Source organism: Pelecanus crispus, chromosome 23 (assembly GCF_030463565.1).
Source record: "Pelecanus crispus isolate bPelCri1 chromosome 23, bPelCri1.pri, whole genome shotgun sequence".
Taxonomy (NCBI): domain Eukaryota; kingdom Metazoa; phylum Chordata; class Aves; order Pelecaniformes; family Pelecanidae; genus Pelecanus; species Pelecanus crispus.
In genome coordinates this window covers 3,141,839-3,167,848 of record NC_134665.1, presented here as the reverse complement: position 1 = coordinate 3,167,848, position 26,010 = coordinate 3,141,839, and the positions used below count along the sequence as shown (strand labels likewise).

General features: G+C 62.8%; 1 protein-coding gene across 1 annotated transcript; it reads right to left on the bottom strand.

Annotated features, from left to right (window-relative positions):
- LOC142595890 (eukaryotic translation initiation factor 3 subunit C-like) lies at positions 1 to 24,612 on the bottom strand. The gene is given in 22 exon segments (XM_075724739.1): positions 1 to 86; positions 172 to 334; positions 409 to 496; positions 566 to 631; positions 3,990 to 4,099; positions 4,102 to 4,151; positions 5,402 to 5,423; positions 5,425 to 5,592; positions 9,739 to 9,912; positions 13,882 to 14,288; positions 14,365 to 14,458; positions 18,489 to 18,614; positions 19,330 to 19,471; positions 22,928 to 23,031; positions 23,106 to 23,253; positions 23,310 to 23,455; positions 23,538 to 23,653; positions 23,745 to 23,796; positions 23,886 to 24,011; positions 24,088 to 24,277; positions 24,370 to 24,435; positions 24,515 to 24,612. Coding segments are annotated over 22 exon segments (2,742 nt in total).
- Between the last annotated feature and the right edge of the window lie 1,398 nt (positions 24,613 to 26,010).

Below are 26,010 nucleotides of genomic sequence, written 5' to 3'. Positions count from 1 at the left end.
TCAGTAGTTGGAGCCGCGCTCTTGCTGACGGTAACCGCCGCGGCGCAAGTAGCCGCCGTCTCCTTTCCGGTAGCCGTCTTTTTGATCTGTGGGGCAGAGAGGAGGGTGAGCCGTGGGGCGGGCCGTGGGGCGAGCCGTGGGGCGGGCCGTGGGGCAGGCCGTGGGGCGGACCTCGGAAGTAGCCGCCGTAGGAGCCTTGCTTGTGGTCGAAGACCCGCTCGTTGTTCTCCACCAAGTTGCCCAACTTCTCGGCCAACTGGAGGGCCAGGTTCTGCTGCGCCGTCGGCTCCGTGCGATGCATCATCACCGTCTGCGTCGGTTGGTCGAGAGACGCCTGGGGATCGGGCGGGACAAGGTCAAGCTCGGCCGCCCCACGGCCGCCCCACGGCCGCCCCACGGCGCGCTCACCATCAGCTCCTCGTTGATGATCATCTTGCTGATGATGCTGTGAACCGTCGGCAGGTCCAGCTCAAACATGTCCGCCAGGATCTCCATGCTGGCGAGGGGGAGGAGTCAGCGAAGCCCCGCCCCCCCAGCCCCGCCCCCCCCAGCCCCGCCCCGTCACCTGATGGAGTCGTAGACGCTGCTGTAGGTGAAGAGATACGTGCGGAGCGACTCCTCCTGGATCTTCCTGCAGGACGCAAGACGCGGCGGTCGAGCGGTTGAAGACAAGATGGCGGTCGAGGGGGTTGGAAGAGACACAAGATGGCGGTTGATGGGGTGGAAGAGACACAAGATGGCGGTTGATGGGGTGGAAGAGACACAAGATGGCGGTTGATGGGGTGGAAGAGACACAAGATGGCGGTTGAAGGAGCGGAACACAGACAAGATGGCAGTCGAGGGGGGTGGGAAGACAGACACAAGATGGCGGTTGAAAGGGTTGGAAGAGACACAAGATGGCGGTCGAGGGAATGGAAGCCAGACAAGATGGCGGTTGATGGGGGTGGAAAACACACGACACAAGATGGTGGTTGAAAGGATGGCAGACACACAAGACGGCGGTCGCAGGGGTGGAAGAGAGACACAAGATGGCGGTTGAACGGTTTGGAAGTCAAGATGGCAGTCAAGGGGGTGGAAGACAGACGCAAGATGGTGGTTGAAAGAGCAGAGGACACAAGATGGCAGTTGAAGGAGCAGAAGACAAACAAGATGGCGGTCGAGGGGGTTGGAAGACAGGCGCAAGATGGCGGTCGAGGGGACGGAGGACACAAGATGGCGGTCGAGGGGTTGGAAGAGACACAAGATGGCGGTTGAAGGAGCGGAAGACAAGATGGCCGTCAAGGGGGTGGAAGAGACACAAGATGGCAGTTGAAGGAGCGGAAGACAAGATGGCCGTCAAGGGGGTGGAAGAGACACAAGATGGCGGTTGAGGGGATGGCAGACACGCAAGATGGCAGTTGATGGGATGGAAGACGCACGACACAAGATGGTGGTTGAAGGGGTGGAAGAGACACAAGATGGTGGATGAACGGTTGGAAGTCAAGATGGCCGTCAAGGGGGTGGAAGACAGACACAAGATGGCGGTTGAAGGAGCAGAACACAAAATGGCGGGTCGAGGGGGTTGGAAGACAGGCGCAAGATGGCGGGTCGAGGGGATGGAGGAGACAAGATGGCAGTCGAGGAGTTGGAAGACACAAGATGGCGGTTGATGGGGTGGAAGAGACACGACACAAGATGGCGGTTGAAGGAGCAGAGGACAGACAAGATGGCAGTCGAGGGGGCTGGAAGACAGGCGCAAGATGGCGGTCGAGGGGACCGAGGACACAAGATGGCGGCCGAGGGGGTTGGAAGAGACACAAGATGGCCGTCAAGGGGGGGTGGAAGAGACACAAGATGGCGGTTGAGGGATTGGGAAACACAAGATGGTGATCAAGGGAGTAGAAAACAGACAAGATGGCGGTCAAGGGCACGGAAGACAAGATGGCGGTTGAAGGGTTGGAAGACAAGATGGCCGTCAAGGGGGTGGAAGAGACACAAGATGGCGGTTGACGGGGTGCAAGACAGACAAGATGGCGGTCGAAGGGTTGGAAGACAGACACAAGATGGCGGTTGAAGGAGCGGAACACAGACAAGATGGCGGTTGGGGGCATGAAGGACACAAGATGGCGGTCAAGGGAGTAGAAAAAAGAGACAAGATGGCGGCCGAAGGCTTGGAAGACACAAGATGGCGGTCGAGGGGGCGGAAGACACAGACAAGATGGCGGTTGAGAGATTAGAAGACACAAGATGGCCGTCAAGGGGTGGAAGAGACACAAGATGGCGGTTGAAGGGGTTGGAAAACACAAGATGGCGGACAAGGGAGTAGAAAATAGACAAGATGGCGGCCGAGGGCACGGAACACGCAAGATGGCGGCCAAGGGATTGGGAAACACAAGATGGCGGCCGAGGGGAGTAGCGGACAGAGACACAAGATGGTGCCCGAGGGCAGGGAAGACAAGATGGCGGCTGAGCTCATCCCCTGCCCCACAGCGCCCCCCCTGCCCCACACCCCTGTGCCCCACAGCACCCCCTGCCCCACAGCACCCCCTGCCCCACAGCCCTGCCCCACAGCACCCCCATGCCTCACACCCTCTGCCCCCATAGCCCCATGCTGCCCCACACCCTGCACCCCCACAGCACCCCATGACCCCACACCCCGTGCCCCACAGCGCCCCCCCCACCCCACAGCCCTGCCCCATAGCCCCCCCGTGCCCTACAGCACCCCCTGCCCAACACGCTGCACCCCTGTGCCCCACAGCCCTGCCCCACAGCCCCGTGCTGCCCCACACCCCTGCCCCATAGCCCCCCCACTGCCCCACACCCTGCACCCCACAGCACCCCCTGCCCCACACCCTGTGCCCCCACAGCACCCCCCTGCCCCACAGACCCCCGTGCCCGTCTCCCGCTGCCCCACAGCCCTGCCCCACAGCACCCCCGTGCCCCACAGCACCTCCTGCCCCACACCCTGCACCCCGTGCCCCACACCCTGCCCCATAGTCCCCCATGCCCCACAGCCCTGCCCCACACCCTGTGCCCCACAGCACCCCCCCACCCCACAGCCTTGCCCCCCAGCCCTGCCCCCCAGCCCTGCCCCATAGACCCCTGTGCCCCCCACCCCCTACCCCATAGTCTCCCCGCTGCCCCACAGCCCTGCCCCACAGCACCCCCGTGCCCCACAGCACCTCCTGCCCCACACCCTGCACCCCACAGTCCTGCCCCACACCACCCCCTGTGCCCCACAGCCCTGCGCTGCCCCACACCCCTGCCCCACAGCACCCTGTGCCCCACAGCACCCCGTGCCCCACACCCTGCCCCACAGCCCGTGCCCCACTCCTGTGCCCTACAGCCCTGCCCCACCCCCTGCCCCACACTCTGCCCCACACCCCGTGCCCCACACCACCCCTGTGCCCCACGGCCCCTGCCCCACAGCCCTGCCCCACAGCCCGTGCCCCACCCCCTGCCCCACCCCCTGCCCCACACCCCTGCCCCACCCCCTCCCCACAGCACCCCGTGCCCCACAGCACCCCCTGCCCCACACCCCACCCCACAGCCCTGTGCTGCCCCACACCCCCTCCCCACAGCACCCCATGTCCCACACCACCCCCGTGCCCCACCCCCTGCCCCACAGCCCGTGCCCCACCCCCGTGCCCTACAGCCCTGCCCCACCCCCTGCCCCACACCCCACCCCACGGCCCTGCCCCACACCACCCCCCGTGCCCCACACCCCTGCCCCACAGCCCGTGCCCCACCCCCTGCCCCACACCTCCGTGCCCCACACCCCGCCCCCACGGCCCTGCCCCACACCACCCCCGTGCCCCACACCCTGCCCCACAGCCCTGCCCCACAGCCCGTGCCCCAACCCCTGCCCCACAGCCCGCCCCACACCCCGCCCCCACCCCCCTGCCCCACACCTCCGTGCCCCCACACCCCGCCCCACGGCCCTGCCCCACACCACCCCCGTGCCCCACACCCCACCCCACAGCCCGCCCCACACCCTGCCCCACACGCACCGCACCAGCATGGCGCGCACTTTGTCGGCCTCGGGGAAGAGGTCCCACACCTTCCCGTTCATCTTCTCGTTCACCACGAAGCGGTGGCAGCTGCGCCAGTCGCCCCATCTTCATCGGCCTTGGAGGCCGCCACCACGTGCTCCCGCATCGACTCCGGCGGGCCTGGGGGCGCGGGGGGCACTTAGGGGGCAGGGTGTGGGGGCAGGGTGTGGGGCGGGGTGTGGGGCGGGGTGTGGGGCGGGGTGTGGGGCAGACATGAGGGGGTTTCTGCCGTGGAGACCACCACCACCACGTGCTCCCGCATCGACTCCGGCAGGCCTGGGGGCACAGGGCACTTAGGGGGCAGGGTGTGGGGCGGGATGTGGGGCGGGGTGTGGATGTGGGGCGGGATGTGGGGCAGGATGTGGATGTGGGGCGGGATGTGGGGCGGGCAGCATGGAAGATGAGGCGGTTTTCGCTTTGGAGGCCGCCACCACGTGCTCCCGCATCGACTCCGGTGGGCCTGGGGTCACAGGGCACTTAGGGGGCAGGGTGTGGGGCGGGGTGTGGGGCAGGGTGTGGGGCAGGGTGTGTGAGGAGATGAGGGAGTTTTTGCCTTGGAGGCTGCCACCACGTGCTCCTGCATCGACTCCGGTGGGCCTGCCGCAGTGGGGCACTTAGGGGGGCAGGGTGTGGGGCGGGGTGTGGGGCAGGCTGACGAGGACCTTTTTGCCTCGAAAGCACCCACTGCACGCTCCCGCCTGGACTCCAGCAGCCCCATGGGGCAGCGAGACGCCCTGAGGATACCGGCTGTGGGGTGTGCCGTGGGGCAGGGATGTGGGGCAGGGATGTGGGGCAGGATGACAAGGATGTTTTTGCCTTGGAAGCGGGTGCCTGCCTGGCCTCCAGGAGCCCCATGGGGTGGTGAGACGCCCTTATCATACTGGCCATGGGGCAGGCTATGGGGCAGGCTATGGGGCAGGCCGTGGGGCAGGATGACGGGGAGCTTTTTGCCTTGGAAGCAGGCGCCTGCCTGGCCTCCAGGAGCCCCATGGGGTGGTGAGACGCCCTTGTCGTACCGGCTGTGGGGCAGGCTGTGGGGCAGGCTGTGGGGCAGACCGTGGGGCAGGCCATGGGGCAGGATGACAAGGACGTTTTTGCCTTGGAAGCGGGCGCCTGCCTGGCCTCCAGGAGCCCCATGGGGCAGCGAGACGCCCTTGTCGTACCGGGCGTGGGGCAGGCTGTGGGGCAGGCTATGGGGCAGGCCGTGGGGCAGGATGACGGGGAGCTTTTTGCCTTGGAAGCGGGCGCCCTGCCTGGCCTCCAGGAGCCCCACGGGGCGGCGAGACGCCCTTGTCGTACCGGGCGTGGGGCGGGCCGTGGGGCAGGCCGTGGGGCAGGCTATGGGGCAGGCCGTGGGGCGGGCGGCTCACCCAGCAGGGGCTGGCGCTCGCCCCACGCGCAGCTGGTGGTGGAACTGCTTGCTGATCATGCGCCGCCGCGCGTCGAACTCGTGGGCGGCCATGTAGGGGATCTCCAGCAGCATGGCCGCCACCAGGTAGACGCACTCCAGCAGCTCCAGGTTGACGTGCATGTGGAACGGCACCTGGCGCCGCTTCTCCACCTGCGCCCCGCCGGAGCGCGGAGCGCCGCGCGGAACGCCGGGAGGCGGCGGGCACAGCGGGGAGCGGGGGGTGCAACCGTGAGGTGGGGGGAGTGCCGGAGCGGGGATAGAATCGGGGGGAGCGGGGGACACAATCGCGGGATCACGGGATAGAATCGTGGGATCATGGGATAGAATCGTGGGATCACGGGATAAGAATCGTGGGATCATGGGATAGAATTGTGGGATCACGGGATAGAATCGTGGGATCACGGGATAGAATCGTGGGATCATGGGATAGAATCGGGTGATAGAATCATGGCATCATGGGATAGAATCGTGGGATTGTGGGATAGAATCACGGGATCATGGGATAGAATCATGGGATGAGATCATGGGATGGGATCGTGGGATAGAGTCCATGGGATCATGGGATAGAATCGGGAGATAGAATCATGGGATCATGGGATAGAATCATGGGATCGTGGGATAGAATCACAGGATCATAGGATAGAATCATGGGATTGTGGGATAGAATCATGGGATCATGGGGATAGAATCATGGGATGAGATCATGGGATGGGATCGTGGGATAGAGTCATGGGATCATGGGATAGAATCATGGGATCATAGAATAGAATCGGGAGATAGAATCATGGGATCATGGGATAGAATCATGGGATCATGGGATAGAATCATGGGATTGTGGGATAGAATCACGGGATCATAGGATAGAATCATGGGATTGTGGGATAGAATCATGGGATCATGGGATAGAATCATGGGATGAGATCATGGGATGGGATCATGGGATAGAGTCATGGGATCATGGGATAGAATCATGGGATCGTAGGATAGAATCGGGAGACAGAATCGTGGGATCATGGGATAGAATCGTGGGATCATGGGATAGAATCGGGTGATAGAATCATGGCATCATGGGATAGAATCGTGGGATTGTGGGATAGAATCACGGGATCATGGGATAGAATCATGGGATGAGATCATGGGATGGGATCGTGGGATAGAGTCATGGGATCATGGGATAGAATCGGGAGATAGAATCATGGGATCATGGGATAGAATCATGGGATCATGGGATAGAATCATGGGATTGTGGGATAGAATCACGGGATCATAGGATAGAATCATGGGATTGTGGGATAGAATCATGGGATCATGGGATAGAATCATGGGATGAGATCATGGGATGGGATCGTGGGATAGAGTCATGGGATCATGGGATAGAATCATGGGATCGTAGGATAGAATCGGGAGACAGAATCGTGGATCATGGGATAGAATCGTGGGATCGTGGGATAGAATCAGGAGATAGAATCATGGGATCATGGGATAGAATCATGGGATCGTGGGATAGAATCGTGGGATCGTGGGATAGAATCAGGGAATAGAATCGCGGGATCACGGGATAGAATCGTGGGATCGGGGGATAGAATCGTGGGATAGAATCATGGGATAATGAGATAGAATCGTGGGATCATGGGATAGAATCGGGGGATCAGGGGATAGAATTAGGGAATAGAATCATGGGATCGTGGGATAGAATCATGGGATCATGGGATAGAATCGTGGGATCAGGGGATAGAATCGTGGGATCGGGGGATAGAATCAGGGAATAGAATCATGGGATCGTGGGATAGAATCGTGGGAGCCGGGGGATAGAATCAGGGAATAGAATCGTGGGATCGTGGGATAGAATCGTGGGAGCCGGGGATAGAATCATGGGATCGTGGGATAGAATCATGGGATCGTGGGATAGAATCAGGGAATAGAATCATGGGATCGTGGGATAGAATCGTGGGATTGGGGATAGAATCAGGGAATAGAATCGTGGGATCGTGGGATAGAATCGTGGGATGGGATCATGGGATGGGATTGTAGGATAGTCATGGGATCATGGGATAGAATTGTGGGATAGAATCGTGGGATCAGGGGATAGAATCAGGGAATAGAATCATGGGATCAGGGGATAGAATCGTGGGATCGTGGGATAGAATCATGGGATCAGGGGATAGAATCGTGGGATCAGGGGATAGAATCGTGGGATACAATCATGGCATCATGGGATAGAATCGTGGGATCATGGGATAGAATCACGGAATCACGGGATAGAATCATGAGATCAGGGAATTGGGGAATCGTGGGATCGTGGGATAGAATCATGGGATCATGGATAGAATCGTGGGATGGGATCATGGGATGGGATCGTGGGATAGAGTCATGAGATCGTGGGATAGAATCGTGGGATCAGGGGATAGAATTGCGGGATTGAATCACAGGATCATGGGATAGAACCATGGGATTGCGGGACAGAATCGCAGAATCACGGGATAGAATCATGGGATCACAGGATAGAATTGTGGGATCATGGCATAGAATCATGGGATAGAATCGTGGGATCGTGGGATCGAATCACGGAATCACGGGATAGAATCATGAGATCGGGGAATTGGGGAATCGTGGGATCGTGGGATAGAATCGTGGGATTGAATCACAGGATCATAGGATAGAATCATGGGATCGGGGAATTGGGGAATTGTGGGATCATGGGATAGAACCATAGGATAGAATCGTGGGATAAAGTCGTGGGATCATGGGATAGAATCATGGGATGGTGGAATAGAATTGTGGGATAGAATCGTGGGATCATGGGATAGGATCACGGAATCACGGGATAGAATCATGAGATCGGGGAATTGGGGAATTACAGAATTGGGGGATGGAATTGAGGGATCATGGGATGGAATCATGGAATCAAGGGATCGTGGGATCGGGGAGATCAGGGAATTGTGGAATTAGAGAATCGAGGGACAGAATCGGGATTGTGGAACAGAATCGTGGGATCATGGGATCGTGGGATCAAGGGATCAGGAGATCAGGAGATGGGGGGAATTGTGGAATTACGGAACTGGGGGATAGAATTGGGGGATAATGGGATAGAATTGCGGGATCAAGGGATCAGGGGACAGAATTGTGGGATCGTGGGATAGAATCGTGGGATAGAATTGTGGGATAGAATCGTGGGATTGTAGGATAGAATCATGGGATAGACTCATGGGATCATGGAATAGAATCGTGGAACGGAATCATGGAATCATGGAAAGAATCATGGGATTGTACAATCACGGATAGAATCATGGGATAGAATAATGGAATGGAATCACGGGATCACGGGACGGAATCACGGGATCATGGAATAGGATAAGGGAGTTATGGAATCATGGAGTAGAATCATGGAATGGAATCATGGGATTGTGGGATCATGGGATCGTGGGATTGTGGGGGGCGGGGCAGCCAACAAAGACCACGCCCACCCAACAAAGACCACACCCGCCCAAGCCACGCCCACCATCTTCACTCAGCCCAACCGGTTCACCCAACGAAGACCACGCCCACCCAAGGAAGACCACACCCGCCAAAGCCACGCCCGGCCGAGCCACGCCCACCCAAGCCACGCCCACCCAAGCCACGCCCGCCATCTTTGCTCAACCACCCAACCGGTTCACCCAAGGAAGACCACGCCCACCCAAAAAAGACCACGCCCGCCCAAGGAAGACCACGCCCGCCCAAGGAAGACCACGCCCGCCATCTTTGCTCAACCACCCAACCGGTTCACCCAAGGAAGACCACGCCCACCCGAGCCACGCCCGCCCAAGCCACGCCCACCACCTTCACTCAGCCCAACCGGTTCACCCCAACGAAGACCACGCCCGCCCACACCACACCCGCCATCTTCGCTCAACCACCCAACCAGATCGCCCAAGGAAGACCACGCCCGCCCAACGAAGACCACGCCCGCCATCTTTGCTCAACCACCCAACCGGTTCACCCCAAGGAAAACCACGCCCACCCGAGCCACGCCCGCCCAAGCCACGCCCACCACCTTCACTCAGCCCAACCGGTTCACCCAACGAAGACCACGCCCGCCCATGCCACGCCCGCCATCTTCGCTCAACCACCCAACCAGTTCGCCCAACGAAGACCACGCCCCGCCCAAGGAAGACCACGCCCGCCCAACGAAGACCACGCCCGCCCAACGAAGACCATGCCCGCCCAACGAAGACCACGCCCGCCCAAGCCACGCCCGCCATCTTTGCTCAACGAAGACCACGCCCGCCCCGCCACGCCCTCCGGAGCCACGCCCACCTTCTCCTGCTCGGCGTTGCGCTCCTGCAGGCTGCGCAGCAGCAGCCCCTGGCCCAGCAGCTCCTTGGCCCGCCCCGAGGACTGGATGTCCAATAGCGCGTTGTGGGCGTCCTTCACCAGCCCCGCCCGGAAAGCGCAGATCCCCAGCTGCACCATGGTGCGGTTGTACAGGATCTGGGGGGCAGGAAACGTGTGGGGCGGAGGGAAACATGGGGGTCAGCTGGGGTTGGATGGGATCTGGGGGGCAGGAAACGTGTGGGGCGGAGAGAAACATGGGGGTCAATTGGGGTTGGACGGGATCTGGGGGGCAGGAACGTGTGGGGCAGAGGGAAAGATGGGGGTCAATTGGGCTGGATGGGATCTGGGGGGCAGGAGACGTGTGGGGCGGAGGGAAAGATGGGGGTCAGCTCGGTTGTACAGGATCTGGGGGGCAGGAAATGTGTGGGGCAGAGGGAAAGATGGGGGTCAGCTGGGGTTGGATGGGATCTGGGGGGCAGGAAATGTGTGGGGCAGAAAGATGGGGGTCAGTTGGGGTTGGACAGGATCTGGGGGGCAGGAACGTGTGGGGCAGAGGGAAAGATGGGGGTCAGTTGGGGTTGGATGGGATCTGGGGGGCAGGAAATGTGTGGGGCAGAAAGATGGGGGTCAGTTGGGGTTGGACAGGATCTGGGGGGCAGGAACGTGTGGGGCGGAGGGAAAGATGGGGGTCAGCTCGGTTGGACAGGATCTGGGGGGCAGGACGTGTGGGGCAGAGAGATGGAGTAATCGGGGTTGTACAGGATCTGGGGGGCAAGAAATATGGGGGGTGGAGGTAAATGTGTGGGGCAGAGAGAAAGATGAGGGTCAATTGAGTTGTATGGGGATCTAGGGGATGGGAAATATGTGGGGCGGAGAAAAATATGGGGGGCAATTGGGGTTCTACAGGATCTGGGGGTTGGGAATTATGGGGGGCGGAGAGAAATATCAGGGGTGGAGGGAAAGATGTGGGGCAGAGGGAAAGATGGGGGGCAATTGGGGTTGTACAGGATCTGGGGGGCAGGAAACGTGTGGGGCGGAGAGAAACATGGGGGTCAATTGGGGGTTGGATGGGATCTGGGGGGCAGGAACGTGTGGGGCGGAGGGAAAGATGGGGGTCAGCTCGGTTGGACAGGATCTGGGGGGGCAGGAAATGTGTGGGGCAGAGGGAAAGATGGGGGTCAGCTGGGGTTGGATGGGATCTGGGGGGCAGGAAATGTGTGGGGCAGAAAGATGGGGGTCAGTTGGGGTTGGACAGGATCTGGGGGGCAGGAAACGTGTGGGGCGGAGGGAAAGATGGGGGTCAGCTCGGTTGTACAGGATCTGGGGGGGCAGGAACGTGTGGGGCAGAGAGATGGAGTAATCGGGGTTGTACAGGATCTGGGGGGCAAGAAATATGGGGGGGTGGAGGTAAATGTGTGGGGCAGAGAGAAAGATGGGGGTCAATTGAGTTGTATGGGATCTAGGGGATGGGAAATATGTGGGGCGGAGAAAAATATGGGGGGCAATTGGGGTTCTACAGGATCTGGGGGTTGGGAATTATGGGGGGCGGAGAGAAATATCAGGGGTGGAGGGAAAGATGTGGGGCAGAGGGAAAGATGGGGGGCAATTGGGGTTGTACAGGATCTGGGGGGCAGGAAACGTGTGGGGCGGAGAGAAACATGGGGGTCAATTGGGGTTGGATGGGATCTGGGGGGCAGGAACGTGTGGGGCGGAGGGAAAGATGGGGGTCAGCTCGGTTGGACAGGATCTGGGGGGGCAGGAAATGTGTGGGGCGGAGGAAAAGATGTGGGTCAGCTGGGGTTGGATGGGATCTGGGGGGCAGGAAATGTGTGGGGCAGAAAGATGGGGGTCAGTTGGGGTTGGACAGGATCTGGGGGGCAGGAAACGTGTGGGGCGGAGGGAAAGATGGGGGTCAGCTCGGTTGTACAGGATCTGGGGGGCAGGAAATGTGTGGGGCAGAGGGAAAGATGGGGGTCAGCTGGGGTTGGACGGGACCTGGGGGGCAGGAAATGTGTGGGGCAGAAAGATGGGGGTCAATTGGGGTTCTACAGGATGTGGGGGCCGGAGAAATATGTGGGGTGGAGAGAAATATGGGGGGCAGAGGGAAATATGGGGTCAATTGGGGTTGTACAGGATCTGGGGAGCAGAGAAATGTGTGGGGCGGGGGGGAAAGATGGGGGTCAGCTGGGGTTGTGCGGGATCTGGGGGGCAGAGAGGGAAATAGAGGGGGCGATCGGGGGGCACTTGGGGGGCGGGGAGGCTGTGGCGGTGGGGGAGGGACTTGGGGGGCAGGGAGATGCGGGGGAACCCTCCGCATCCAGGGTGTGATCCATGGGGCGTGGCTGCTCTATGGGGCGTGGCCAGTCTATGGGGTGTGGCCAGCCTACAGTGACGTCACCGCCCCATAGCGTCGCCAGCCTACAAGGCCCAACCAAGCTCTGGGGCGTCATCTATGGGGCACGTGGCAGCCAATGGGGCGCGGCCAATCTATGGGGCACGGCATGCCCAATCTATGGGGCATCCCCAGTCTATGGGGCGCAGCCAACCTACAGCGACATCACTGCCCCATAGCATCACCGGCCTACAAGGCCGTTCCCGGCCTACAGGGCCCAACCAACCTCCAACGCGTCATCTATGGGGCGCGTGGCAGCCAATGGGGCGCAGCCAATCTATGGGGCACGGCATGCCCAATCTATGGGGCATCCCCAGTCTATGGGGCGCGGCCAACCTACAGCGACATCACCGCCCCATAGCATCACCGGCCTACAAGGCCGTTCCCAGCCTACAGGGCCCAACCAACCTCCAACGCGTCATCTATGGGGCGCGGGTGGCCAATGGGGCTTGGCCAGTCTATGGGGCGTCCCCAGTCTATGGGGCACGGCCAATCTATGGGGCACGGCTGGTCTATGGGGCACAACCAGCCTACAGTGACATCACCGCCCCATAGAATCACCGGCCTACAAGGCCGTTCCCGGCCTACAGGGCCCAACCAACCTCCAACGCGTCATCTATGGGGCACGGGTGGCCAATGGGGCGCAGCCAATCTATGGGGCACGGCATGCCCAATCTATGGGGCATCCCCAGTCTATGGGGCGTGGCCAACCTACAGCAATGCCACCGCCCCATAGCATCACCGGCCTGCGAGGCCGTTCCCGGCCTACAGGGCCCAACCAACCTCCAACGCGTCATCTATGGGGCGCGGGTGGCCAATGGGGCTTGGCCAGTCTATGGGGCGTCCCCAGTCTATGGGGCACGGCCAATCTATGGGGCACGGCTGGTCTATGGGGCACAACCAGCCTACAGTGACATCACCGCCCCATAGCATCGCCGGCCTACAAGGCCGTTCCCGGCCTACAGGGCCCAACCAACCTCCAACGCGTCATCTATGGGGCGCGTGGCAGCCAATGGGGCGCAGCCAATCTATGGGGCACGGCATGCCCAATCTATGGGGCATCCCCAGTCTATGGGGCGCGGCCAACCTACAGCGACGCCACCGCCCCATAGCATCACCGGCCTACAAGGCCGTTCCCGGCCTACAGGGCCCAACCAACCTCCAAGGCGTCATCTATGGGGCGCGTGGCAGCCAATGGGGCGCAGCCAATCTATGGGGCACGGCATGCCCAATCTATGGGGCATCCCCAGTCTATGGGGCGCGGCCAACCTACAGCGACGCCACCGCCCCATAGCATCACCGGCCTACAAGGCCGTTCCCGGCCTACAGGGCCCAACCAACCTCCAAGGCGTCATCTATGGGGCGCGTGGCAGCCAATGGGGCGCAGCCAATCTATGGGGCACGGCATGCTCAATCTATGGGGCATCCCCAGTCTATGGGGCGCAGCCAACCTACAGCGACATCACTGCCCCATAGCATCACCGGCCTACAAGGCCGTTCCCGGCCTACAGGGCCCAACCAACCTCCAAGGCGTCATCTATGGGGCACGGGTGGCCAATGGGGCGCAGCCAATCTACGGGGCACGGCATGCCCAATCTATGGGGCGCAGCTAGTCTATGGGGCGCGGCCAACCTACAGCGACGCCACCGCCCCCCACCATCCCCGCCCTACAAGCCCCGACCGCCTTCCGCGGCGTCACCCGCGGCGGCCAACGGGAGGGGGCGGGGCCTGACCTGGACGGGGGGGTCGGCGTGCTGGATGTTGTCCTGCAGGTGTGACATCAGCATGAGGTCACGGGCCTGGTACCAGCGGCTGTGCAGGGCGTGGTGGTAGATGTGGCAGAGGATGGCGCAGGTGCGGATGCGGTCGGTGCGGTCCTTGGCGTAGATGTACTTGCAGAGGCGCTCCATCAGCACCGCCGAGTCTTCCTCCTCCTCCTCTTCCTCGCCGCCGCCCCCCACTTGGGGGTCGCCGGCCCCACGGCGGTGAGCCCGGTAGTCGAACTTGTAGTAGGTGTGGAGGACGCGGCGCAGGTAGACGCGGCACAGCTCCTCCGTCGTCCCCTTCTCCTGCAGGTAGCGCTGGAGCCGGGCGATGATGCCGCACACCCGCCCCTCGTCCTTCAGGTGGTCGACGTACTCTGTGGGGCAGGACGTGGGGGTCGCGGCGCGGCCCCCGCCCCACGGCGGGCCCCCATCCCCCCCGGCGGCGCTCACCTTGGGAGTGGGGGTCGGTGTTCTGCATGATCTTGGTGAACTCCTCGTCCATGCGCTCCACCAGGGTCAGGATGCAGCCGCGCACGCGGTAGGGCTGGCGGGCAGGGCCTGACCCATAAGTGGGCAGCCCGGACCCATAACTGCCACCCCGGACCCATAACTGCCCGCCCCGGACCCATAACTGGTGCAACCAGATCCATAATAGGCCAACCACATCCATAATGGCCTTCTTCAGCCCCATAACTACATCTCCAGACCCATAACTACATCTCCAGACCCATAACTGCCCGCCCCAGACCCATAACTGCCCACCCCAGACCCATAATGGCCTTCTTCAGACCCATAACTACATCTCCAGACCCATAACTGCCCACCCCAGACCCATAACTGCCTACCCCAGACCCATAATGGCCTTCTTCAGACCCATAACTACATCTCCAGACCCATAACTGCCCACCCCAGACCCATAATGGTCTTCTTCAGACCCATAACTACATCTCCAGACCTATAACTACTTTCCCCAGACCCATAACTGCCACCCCGGACCCATAACTGCCCGCCCCAGACCCATAACTGGTGCAACCAGATCCATAATAGGCCCAACCACATCCATAATGGCCTTCTTCAGCCCCATAACTACATCTCCAGACCCATAACTGCCCACCCCAGACCATAACTGCCCACCCCAGACCCATAATAGCCTTATTCAGACCCATAACTACATCTCCAGACCCATAACTGCCCACCCCAGACCCATAACTGCCCACCCCAGACCCATAATGGCCTTCTTCAGACCCATAACTACATCTCCAGACCCATAACTACATCTCCAAACCCATAACTGCCCACCCCAGACCCATAACTGCCCACCCCAGACCCATAATAGCCTTCTTCAGACCCATAACTACATCTCCAAACCCATAACTACTTTCCTCAGACCCATAACTGCCCACCCCAGACCCATAATGTCTTCTTCAGCCCCATAACTACATCTCCAGACCCATAACTACATCTCCAAACCCATAACTGCCCACCCCAGACCCATAACTGCCCACCCCCAAACCCATAACTGCCCACCCCAAACCCCTAATGGTCTTCTTCAGACCCATAACTACATCTCCAGACCTATAACTACTTTCCCCAGACCCATAACTGCCACCCCAGACCCATAACTGGTGCAACCAGATCCATAATAGGCCAACCACATCCATAATGGCCTTCTTCAGCCCCATAACTACATCTCCAGACCCATAACTACATCTCCAGACCCATAACTGCCCACCCCAGACCCATAACTGCCCGCCCCAGACCCATAATGGCCTTCTACAGACCCATAACTACATCTCCAAACCCATAACTACTTTCCTCAGACCCATAACTGCCCACCGTAGACCCATAATGGTCTTCTTCAGACCCATAACTACATCTCCAGATCTATAACTACTTTCCCCAGACCCATAACTGCCACCCCAGACCCATAACTGCCTACCCCAGACCCATAATGGCCTTCTTCAGCCCATAACTACATCTCCAGACCCATAACTGCCCACCCCAGACCCATAATGGTCTTCTTCAGACCCATAACTACATCTCCAGACCTATAACTACTTTCCCCAGACCCATAACTGCCACCCCGGACCCATAACTGCCCGCCCCAGACCCATAACTGGTGCAACCAGATCCATAATAGGCCAACCACATCCATAATGGCCTTCTTCAGCCCCATAACTACATCTCCAGACCCATAACTGCCCACCCCAGACCCATAACTGCCCACCCCAGACCCATAATGTCTTCTTCAGCCCCATAACTACATCTCCAGACCCATAACTACATCTCCAAACCCATAACTGCCCACCCCAGACCCATAACTGCCCGCCCCAGACCCATAATGGCCTTCTTCAGCCCCATAACTACATCTCCAGACCCATAACTACATCTCCAAACCCATAACTGCCCACCCCAGACCCATAACTGCCCACCCCAGACCCATAATGGCCTTCTTCAGACCCATAACTACATCTCCAAACCCATAACTACTTTCCCCAGACCCATAACTGCCCACCCCAGACCCATAATGGTCTTCTTCAGACCCATAACTACATCTCCAGACCCATAACTACATCTCCAAACCCATAACTGCCCACCCCAGACCCATAACTGCCCACCCCAAACCCATAACTGCCCACCCCAAACCCCTAATGGTCTTCTTCAGACCCATAACTACATCTCCAGACCTATAACTACTTTCCCCAGACCCATAACTGCCACCCCAGACCCATAACTGGTGCAACCAGATCCATAATAGGCCAACCACATCCATAATGGCCTTCTTCAGCCCCATAACTACATCTCCAGACCCATAACTGCCCACCCCAGACCCATAACTGCCCACCCCAGACCCATAACTGCCCACCCCAGACCCATAATGGCCTTCTTCAGCCCCATAACTACATCTCCAGACCCATAACTACTTTCCCCAGACCCATAACTGCCCACCCTAGACCCATAAAGGTCTTCTGCAGCCCAATGAACTATTTCTCCAGCCCCATAACCACCTTTTCCAGCCCCATAACCACCTCTCCAGACCCATAACTGATTTCTCCAGACCCATAACTGGCCCCCCGGACCCATAACAGCCCAACCAGATCCATAATGGCTTTCTGCAGCCCATAAACTACTTCTCCAGCCCCATAACTGCCTTCTCCAGCCCCATAACTGCCTTCCCCAGCCCCATAACTGCCTTCCCCAGCCCCACAACCGATTTCTCCAGCCCCATAACTGCCTCCTTGATCCCCATACCTACCCACAATTCCCTCCCAAGCCCCACAAGTACCTTCTCCAGCCCCACAACTCCCCATAACTCCCTCCTCCAGCCCCATAACCACCCAGAACTCCCCCCCAAGCCCCACAACTACTTCTCCAGCCCCATAAGTACCTCTCCCAGCCCCCAAACTCCCCCCAGCCCCCCAACTCCCTCCCCAGCCCCATAACTCCGCCCTCCAGCCCCACAACTCCCTCCCCAAGCCACCCCACTCCCCCCCAGCCCCACAGCTCCCCCCAGCCCCACAGCTCCCCCCAGCCCCACAGCTCCCCAAGTTGCCCCCCCAGCTCCTCTCCCAGCCCCCCAGCTCAGCCCCCCAGCCCAAGTCCCCCCCAACCCCACAGCTCCCCCCAGCCCCACAGCTCCCCCCCAGCCCCCCCAAGTCACCCCCCAGCCCCCCAAGTCGCCCCTCCAGCCCCCCCAGCTCCCCCCAGCCCCCCAGCTCCCCCCAGCCCCCCCAAGTTGCCCCTCCAGCCCCCCAACTCCCCCCAGCCCAACTCCCCCCCAGCCCCCCAAGTTGCCCCTCCAGCCCCCCCAACTCCCCCCAGCCCCACAGCTCCCCCCTAGCCCCACAGCTCCCCCCCCAGCCCCCCAAGTCGCCCCTCCAGCCCCCCAAGTCGCCCCTCCAGCCCCCCAAGTCGCCCCTCCAGCCCAACTCCCCCCCAGCTCCAACTCCCCCCCAGCCCAAGTTGCCCCTCCAGCCCCCCAACTCCCCCCCAGCCCCACAGCTCCCCCCCAGCCCCCCAAGTCACCCCCCAGCCCCCCAAGTCGCCCCTCCAGCCCCCCAGCTCCCCCCAGCCCCCCAGCTCCCCCCAGCCCCCCAAGTTGCCCCTCCAGCCCCCCCAACTCCCCCCAGCCCAACTCCCCCCCAGCCCCCCAAGTTGCCCCTCCAGCCCCCCAACTCCCCCCAGCCCCACAGCTCCCCCCTAGCCCCACAGCTCCCCCCCAGCCCCCCAAGTCGCCCCTCCAGCCCCCCAAGTCGCCCCTCCAGCCCCCCAAGTTGCCCCTCCAGCCCAACTCCCCCCAGCTCCAACTCCCCCCCAGCCCAAGTTGCCCCTCCAGCCCCCCAACTCCCCCCAGCCCCACAGCTCCCCCCAGCCCCCCAAGTTGCCCCTCCAGCCCCCCAACTCCCCCCAGCCCCCAAGTCACCCCTCCAGCCCCCCAAGTCGCCCCCAACCTGCCCCCCCAGCACCCAACTCGCCCCCCCAAGCCCCCCCCAGCCCCCCAAGTCTCCCCCCAGCCCAAGTCCCCCCCAGCCCCACAGCTCCCCCCCGGCCCCCCAAGTCCCCCCGCCCCCCACCTGCTCGGGGTTGGCCAGGTTCTCCGACTCCTCCACGATGTTCTCGCCGATGAAGATCTCGGGGTGGGCGAAGAGCACGTCCAGCAGCTCCTCGATGCAGCCCAGGCACTTCTGCCACATCTCCGGCTGCCGCCGCCCCGCCGTCAGCCCCCGCCCCACGGCGCGCCCCACGGCGCGCCCCACGGCGCCCCACGGCCTGCCCCCCCGCCCCACGGCACCCCACGGCCTGCCCCACGGTGCCCCACAGCCTGTCCCCCCGCCCCGCCCCACAGTGCCCCCCAGCCTGCCCCCCGCCCCCCGGCGCCCCACAGCCTGCCCCCCGCCCCACAGCCTGCCCCACAGCCTGCCCCCCGCTCCCCAGCCCGCCACACGGTGCCCCACAGCCTGCCCCCCCGCCCCACGGCGTGCCCCACGGCACCCCACGGCCCGCCCCATGGTGCCCCACAGCGCGCCCCACAGCCCACCCCACGGCACCCCCACAGCCCAACCCCGCCCCACGGCCCACCCCCCTGCCCCCCAGCCCGCCCCACGGCGCCCCACAGCCTGCCCCCCGCCCCACGGCCCGCCCCACGGCACCCCACAGCCCGCCCCACGGTGCCCCACAGCACCCCACAGCCCAACCCCGCCCCACGGCCCACCCCCTGCCCCCCAGCCCACCCCACGGCGCCCCACAGCCTGCCCCCCGCCCCACGGCACGCCCCACAGCACCCCCCAGCCCACCCCCTGGTGCCCCACGCTCTGCCCCCCGCCCCACAGCCCGCCCCACGGTGCCCCACAGCCTGCCCCCCGCCCCACGGCCCGCCCCACGGCGCCCCCACAGCCCGCCCCACGGCGCCCGCACCTTCATGTAGGTGGCCAGGTTGGGGTTGTAGTCGTAGAGCGAGGCGATGATGTTGAACTTGATCTTCACCTCCAGGGCCACCCCCAGATTGTTCTCGTTGGCGATGCCCACCAGCAGCTGCAGCAGCTCGATCTGCGCCGCGCTGTGGGGTGCAGGCCGCCGTGGGGCTCGGGGGGGCGGCTGGGGGGCTCGGGGGGGGGAGTTGGGGGGCAGGGGGAGGGATATGGGGGGGAGTTGGGGGGCTGAGGGGGAGCTGGGGGGGAGTTGGGGGACTGGGGGGGGAGTTGTGGGGCACAGGGAGGGAGTTATGGGGCTGGGGGGAGTTGGGGGGCTGGGGGAGGGACATGGGGGGGAGTTGGGGGGCTGAGGGGGAGCTGGGGGGGAGTTGGGGGACTGGGGGGGGAGTTGTGGGGCACAGGGAGGGAGTTATGGGGCTGGGGGGAGTTGGGGGGCTGGGGGAGGGAGTTGGGGGGCTCGGGGAGGAGTTGTGGGGCACAGGGAGGGAGTTGGGGGGCTGGGAGGAGAGTTGGGGGGAGTTAGGGGGTGGGGGGAGGGAGTTGGGGGACTGGGGGGGGAGTTGTGGGGCACAGGGAGGGAGTTATGGGGCTGGGGGGGGGAGTTGTGGGGCACAGGGAGTTATGGGGCTAGGGGGGAGTTGGGGGACTGGGGGGGGAGTTGTGGGGCACAGGGAGGGAGTTATGGGGCTGGGGGGGAGTTGGGGGGCTGGGGGGGGAGTTGTGGGGCACAGGGAGGGAGTTATGGGGCCAGGGGGAGTGGGGGGGCTTGGGGGAGGGAGTTGGGGGGGCTCGGGGAGGAGTTGTGGGGCACAGGGAGGGAGTTATGGGGCTGGGGGGAGTTGGGGGAGGGAGTTGGGGGGCTCGGGGAGGGAGTTATGGGGCTGGGGGGAGTTGGGGGGAGGGAGTTGGGGGCTCGGGGAGGGAGTTATGGGGCTGGGGGGGAGTTGGGGGAGGGAGTTGGGGGGCTCGGGGAGGGAGTTATGGGGCTGGGGGGGAGTTGTGGGGCACAGGGAGGGAGTTGGGGGGGCTGGGAGGGGAGTTGGGGGGAGTTAGGGGGCGGGGGGAGGGAGTTGGGGGGTTCAGGGAGGGAGTTGGGGGGCTGGAGGGGGGAGTTGGGCTTGGGGAGGGAGTTATGGGGCTGGGGGGAGAGGTTGGGGGGCTGGAGAGGCCATTATGGCTCTGGGGGGGCAGCTATGGGTCTGGAAACGTAGTTATGGGGCTGGACAACTAGTTCATTGGGCTGTAGAAGACCATTATGGGTCTGGGGAGCAGTTATGGGTCTGGGGGGCAGTTTATGGGTCTGGGGGGCAGTTATGGGTCTGGTGGGGGCAGTTATGGGTCTGGTGGGAGCAGTTATGGGTCTGGGTGGGACAGTTATGGGTCTGGGTGGGACAGTTATGGGTCTGGTGGGGGCAGTTATGGGTCTGGGGGGGGCAGTTATGGGTCTGGGGGGCAGTTATGGGTCTGGGGGGGGCAGTTATGGGTCTGGTTGAGCAGTTATGGGTCTGGTGGGGCAGTTATGGGTCTGGTGGGGCAGTTATGGGTCTGGTTGAGCAGTTATGGGTCTGGTGGGGGCAGTTATGGGTCTGGTTGAGCAGTTATGGGTCCTGGTGGGGGCAGTTATGGGTCTGGTGGGGGCAGTTATGGGTCTGGGTGGGACAGTTATGGGTCTGGTTGAGCAGTTATGGGTCTGGTGGGGGCAGTTATGGGTCTGGGGGGGCAGTTATGGGTCTGGGGGGCAGTTATGGGTCTGGGGGGGGCAGTTATGGGTCTGGTTGAGCAGTTATGGGTCTGGTTGAGCAGTTATGGGTCTGGGGGGGCAGTTATGGGTCTGGGGGGGCAGTTATGGGTCTGGTTGAGCAGTTATGGGTCTGGTGGGGGCAGTTATGGGTCTGGTGGGGGCAGTTATGGGTCTGGTGGGGGCAGTTATGGGTCTGGGGGGGGCAGTTATGGGTCTGGGGGGGGCAGTTATGGGTCTGGTTGAGCAGTTATGGGTCTGGTGGGGGCAGTTATGGGTCTGGGTGGGACAGTTATGGGTCTGGGTGGGACAGTTATGGGTCTGGTGGGGGCAGTTATGGGTCTGGTTGGGCAGTTATGGGTCTGGGGGGGCAGTTATGGGTCTGGGTGGGGCAGTTATGGGTCTGGGGGGGGCAGTTATGGGTCTGGGGGGGGCAGTTATGGGTCTGGGTGGGGCAGTTATGGGTCTGGGTGGGGCAGTTATGGGTCTGGGGGGGGCAGTTATGGGTCTGGGGGGGGCAGTTATGGGTCTGCCCAAGGAAGTTATGGGGCTGGAGAAGACCATTATGGTTCTTGTTGGGCCGTTATGGGTCTGGGGGGGCAGTTATGGGTCTGGGGGGGCAGTTATGGGTCTGGGGGGGCAGTTATGGGGCCAAACAAGTAGTTATGGGGCTAGAGAAGTAGTTTATGGGGCTGCAGAAAACCATTATGGATCCGGCTGGGCTGTTATGGGTCTGGGGGGGGCACTTATGGGGCTAGGAAACGTAGTTATAGGTCTGGAGAAGTAGTTCATTGGGCTGTAGAAACCCATTATAAATGTGGTTGAGCAGTTATGGGTCTGAGAGAGTAGTTATGGGTCGGGGCGTACTTATGGGTCTGACCAAGGTAGTTATGGGGCTGGACAAGCAGTTATGGGGCTGTAAAGAGTAGTTATGGGTCTGGAAAAGTAGTTTATAGGATTGCAGAAGACCACTATCAGTCTGGTTGAGCACATATGGGTCTGGGTGAGCACTTATGGGGTCTGACCAAGGTAGTTATGGGGCTGGACAGGCAGTTATGGGGCTGGAGAAGACCATTATGGATCTGGTTGAGCACTTAGGGGTCTGGGGGGGCAGTTATGGGTCTGCTGGAATAGTTATGGGTCTGCCCAAGGTAGCTATGGGGCTGGACACGCCGTTATGGGGCTGAAAAATGTAGTTATGGGGCTGGAGAAGTAGTTTATGGGGCTGGAGAAAACCATTATGGATCTGGTTGGGCCATTATGGGTCTGGGGGAGGCAGTTATGGGTCTGGGGGAGGCAGTTATGGGGCTGGAGAAGACCATTATGGTTCTTGTTGGGCCATTATGGGTCTGGGGGGGGCAGTTATGGGTCTGGGGGAGGCAGTTATGGGTCTGGGGGAGGCAGTTATGGGTCTGGGGGGGACAGTTATGGGTCTGGGGGGGGGCAGTTATGGGGCTGGAGAAGACCATTATGGTTCTTGTTGGGCTGTTATGGGTCTGGGGGGGCAGTTATGGGTCTGGGGGGGCCGTTATGGGTCTGGGGGGGGCAGTTATGGGTCTGGGGGGGGGCAGTTATGGGTCTGGGGGGGGCCGTTATGGGTCTGGTTGGGCCGTTATGGGTCTGGGGGGGCAGTTATGGGTCTGGGGGGGCAGTTATGGGTCTGGGGGAGGCAGTTATGGGTCTGGGGGGGGGGCAGTTATGGGGCTGGAGAAAACCATTATGGTTCTTGTTGGGCCGTTATGGGTCTGGGGGGGCAGTTATGGGTCTGGGGGGGCAGTTATGGGTCCAGGGTGCCCACTTGTGGGCCCGGCCCCTCGGCCAGCCCCACGGCGCGCAGCCTCACCGGTCCGTCCCCTTCTTCCCCCGCGCCTGCAGGATCTCGTTGAGCTTCTTCACCACCACGGCGTGGTTGATCTCCGTCCCCTTGGCGAACATCTTGGGCTTCTCCTGGGGGGCGGGGGCAGCAACTTATGGGGCGCTGCCCCACGGCGCGACCCCCAGCCGCCGCCCCGCCCCCTCACCTTGACCAGCGGCACGCCGCCCTTGACCTTCTCCCACTCGCCGCCTTCGTTGTCCTCCTCCTCCTCCTCGTACTTGCGGCTCTTGCGGTCGTGCTTCTTCTTCGCCTTCTCCTCCCGCTTCTTCTCGCCGCCCTTCTTGTCCTCGTCCCTATAGGGCGCCGGCCCCACACGTTAGGGGGCGCGCCGCCCCGCCCGGCCCCACACTTATGGGGCGCCCCGTACTTTTTCAGAAACTTGGACGCCAGCGAGGTGTATTTCCCTTCGTCTTCGTCCGACTCCGAGTCCGTATCCGAGTCGGACGAGCCCCAATCTTCCTCCTCGTCCGACTCCGACTCCTCCTCCTCCTCCGCCTGCGGTGGGGCGGGGGGCGACGACTTAGGGGTCAGCCCCACGGCCCCGCCTCCGCCCCCCGGCTCTGCCCCACAAGCCCACCTCCATCTTTTTCAGGTAGCGGGCGCGAGCCTCGCCGGCGTCCTTCTTCTTCAGGAAAGCGGCGGCGCTGACGCCGTCCTCATCCTCCTCCTCCTCCGAGGATGAAGAGCTGGAGCCTACGGAGATACGGGGCGGAGTCCGGCCCCGCCCCATAGATCCCGCCCCACAGATCCGCGCCCCATAGATCCCCGCCCCGCGCGCGCTCACCCTCCGAATCCCGGCTCTTCTTCTCTTCGTCTTCGTCCGACTGCTCCGGGTTCTGCGAGACGGCGCCGTGGGGCGGCGTTTGCACCCTGCCCCACGGCGCCCGCCCCACGGCGCCCGCCCCACGGCGCCCGCCCCACGGACCTGCTTGTAGCTGGCGATGTGGCTCTCGTAGTCGCGGTTGTACTTGCGGATCTTCTGCCGCAGCGTGCTGAGCGCCTTGGCGTTGTTCTTGTTCATCTTCTTCTTCCCCTCCTTGTCCTCCCACAGCTACGGGGCGGAAGGGGACGCGCTTAGGGGGCAGCCCCACGGCGCCGCCCCACGGCGCGGGGTCCAGCCCCACGACCTCGTTGAGGTAATCCTCCAGGTCGGCCAAAATGCGGACGTAGAAGCGGGGGACGCCCTCCTTGTCCACGATGCTCTTGGCCTTGGCGTAGGCTTTGCCCAGCAGCTCGAACTCCTCCAGGCACTTGGTGACGTCGCGGATCTTCATGGCGTTGCGGATGGTTTTGATGAGGTTGCTCAGCTCCTCGAAGCTGCGGGGCGGCAGCGCCGGGGGTCAGCCCCACGGCGCCGGGGGTCAGCCCCACGGCGGCGGGGGTCAGCCCCACGGCGGCGCCGGCCTCACCGCTTGTCCTTGGCGCTGCGCACCACGCGCTTGGTGTCCTCCTCGTCCTCGCTCAGCAGCAGCGGCCTGCGAAGATAAGGGGCGGTAAAGCGTGGGGCGGGCCCCACGGCGCGCCCCACGGCGCGGCCCGCCCCCGCCGGCGTACTTGCTGTAGTTGCCCCCCGCGGGTTTGGTCGCCAATTCGTCGCCCGAAACGGACGATTCCGATTCGCTGTCGGAGCCGGTGGTGAAAAAACGCGACATGGCGGCGCTGGGGGGGGGGAGGCGGGGGTCAGACCCACGGCGAGGGCGCTGCCCCACGGCGAGGGCGCTGCCCCATAGCGGGGCTTTGCGTCGTGGTGAGGCTCTGCCCCGCAGCAGGACTCTGCCCCACCGTGAGGCTCTGCCCCATAGCAAAGCTCTGCCCCATAGCAAGGCTCTGCCCCATAGCAAGGCTCTGCCCCACGGTGGGACCTTGCCCCACAGCAAAACTCTGCCCCACAGCAAAGCCCTGCCCCATGGTGGGACCTTGCCCCATGGTGGGGCTCTGCCCCACGGCAAAGCTCTGCCCCACAGCGCAACTTTGCCCCACAACCAGGTTCTGCCCCCCGGCGAGACTCTGCCCCATAACAAGACTTTCCCCCACAACAAAGCTCTGCCCCACGGCTCCCTCCCCACACCCCCCCGCCCCACCCCTTCCCCAGCCCCACAGATCGATTCCCTCCGCCCCACAGATCCCCTGGGGCTCCCTCGCCCCACGGATCGCCCAGCCCCACACATGCCCCGGCCCTGTAAGTTCGCCTGCCCCACGGATTGCTCCCCCCGTAGCTTTGCGCGCCCCCCAGCTCCCCCAGCCCTATAGATCTGCTGCCCCATAGATGTGCCTGCCCCACAGACCACTCCCCCCATAGATCCACCCACCCCACAGCTCCGCCAGCCCCATAGATCCACCTGCCCCACAACCCCCCCCCACCCCATGGCTCCCACAGCCCCACAGATCTGCTCCCCCTGCCCCCCAAGCCCCCCCCGCCCCACATCCCCCTGCACACCACACTTTGCCCCACGGCTCCCCCAGCCCCACGGCTCCCTCCCTGCCCCACATTCCCCCGTACGCCACACCCTGCCCCACAGCTCCCCTGCCCCATAGATCCATCCGCCCGCCCCACAGGCCCCCAGCTTCCCCCCCGCCCCACATCTCCCTCCTCTGCACACCCTGCCCCACAGATCCGCGCCTGCCCCACAGCTCCCCTTAACCCACACCCGCCCCACGGCTCCCCCAGCCCCACAGCTCCCTCCCCCCCATGCCTCCCCTGCCCCACAGATCCGCCCGCCCCCCAGCTCCCCTGCCCCATAGATCCCCCAGCCCCACAGATCCCCCTCCGGCTCCCCTGCCCCACAGATCCGCCCGCCCCACAGCTCCCCCCCACGGCTTCCCTGCCCCATAGACCCCGCAGCCCCCCAGCTCCCCCCCCCGCCCCACGGCTCCCCCAGCCCCATAGCTCCCCCCCCCGCCTTCCCTGCCCCATAGATCCCCCGGGCTCCCCTGCCCCACAGATCCGCCCGCCCCACAGCTCCCCCAACCCATAGCTCCCCCCCCGCCTTCCCTGCCCCATAGATCCCCCCCACCTCCTCTGCCCCACAGCTCCCCCAGCCCCATAGCTC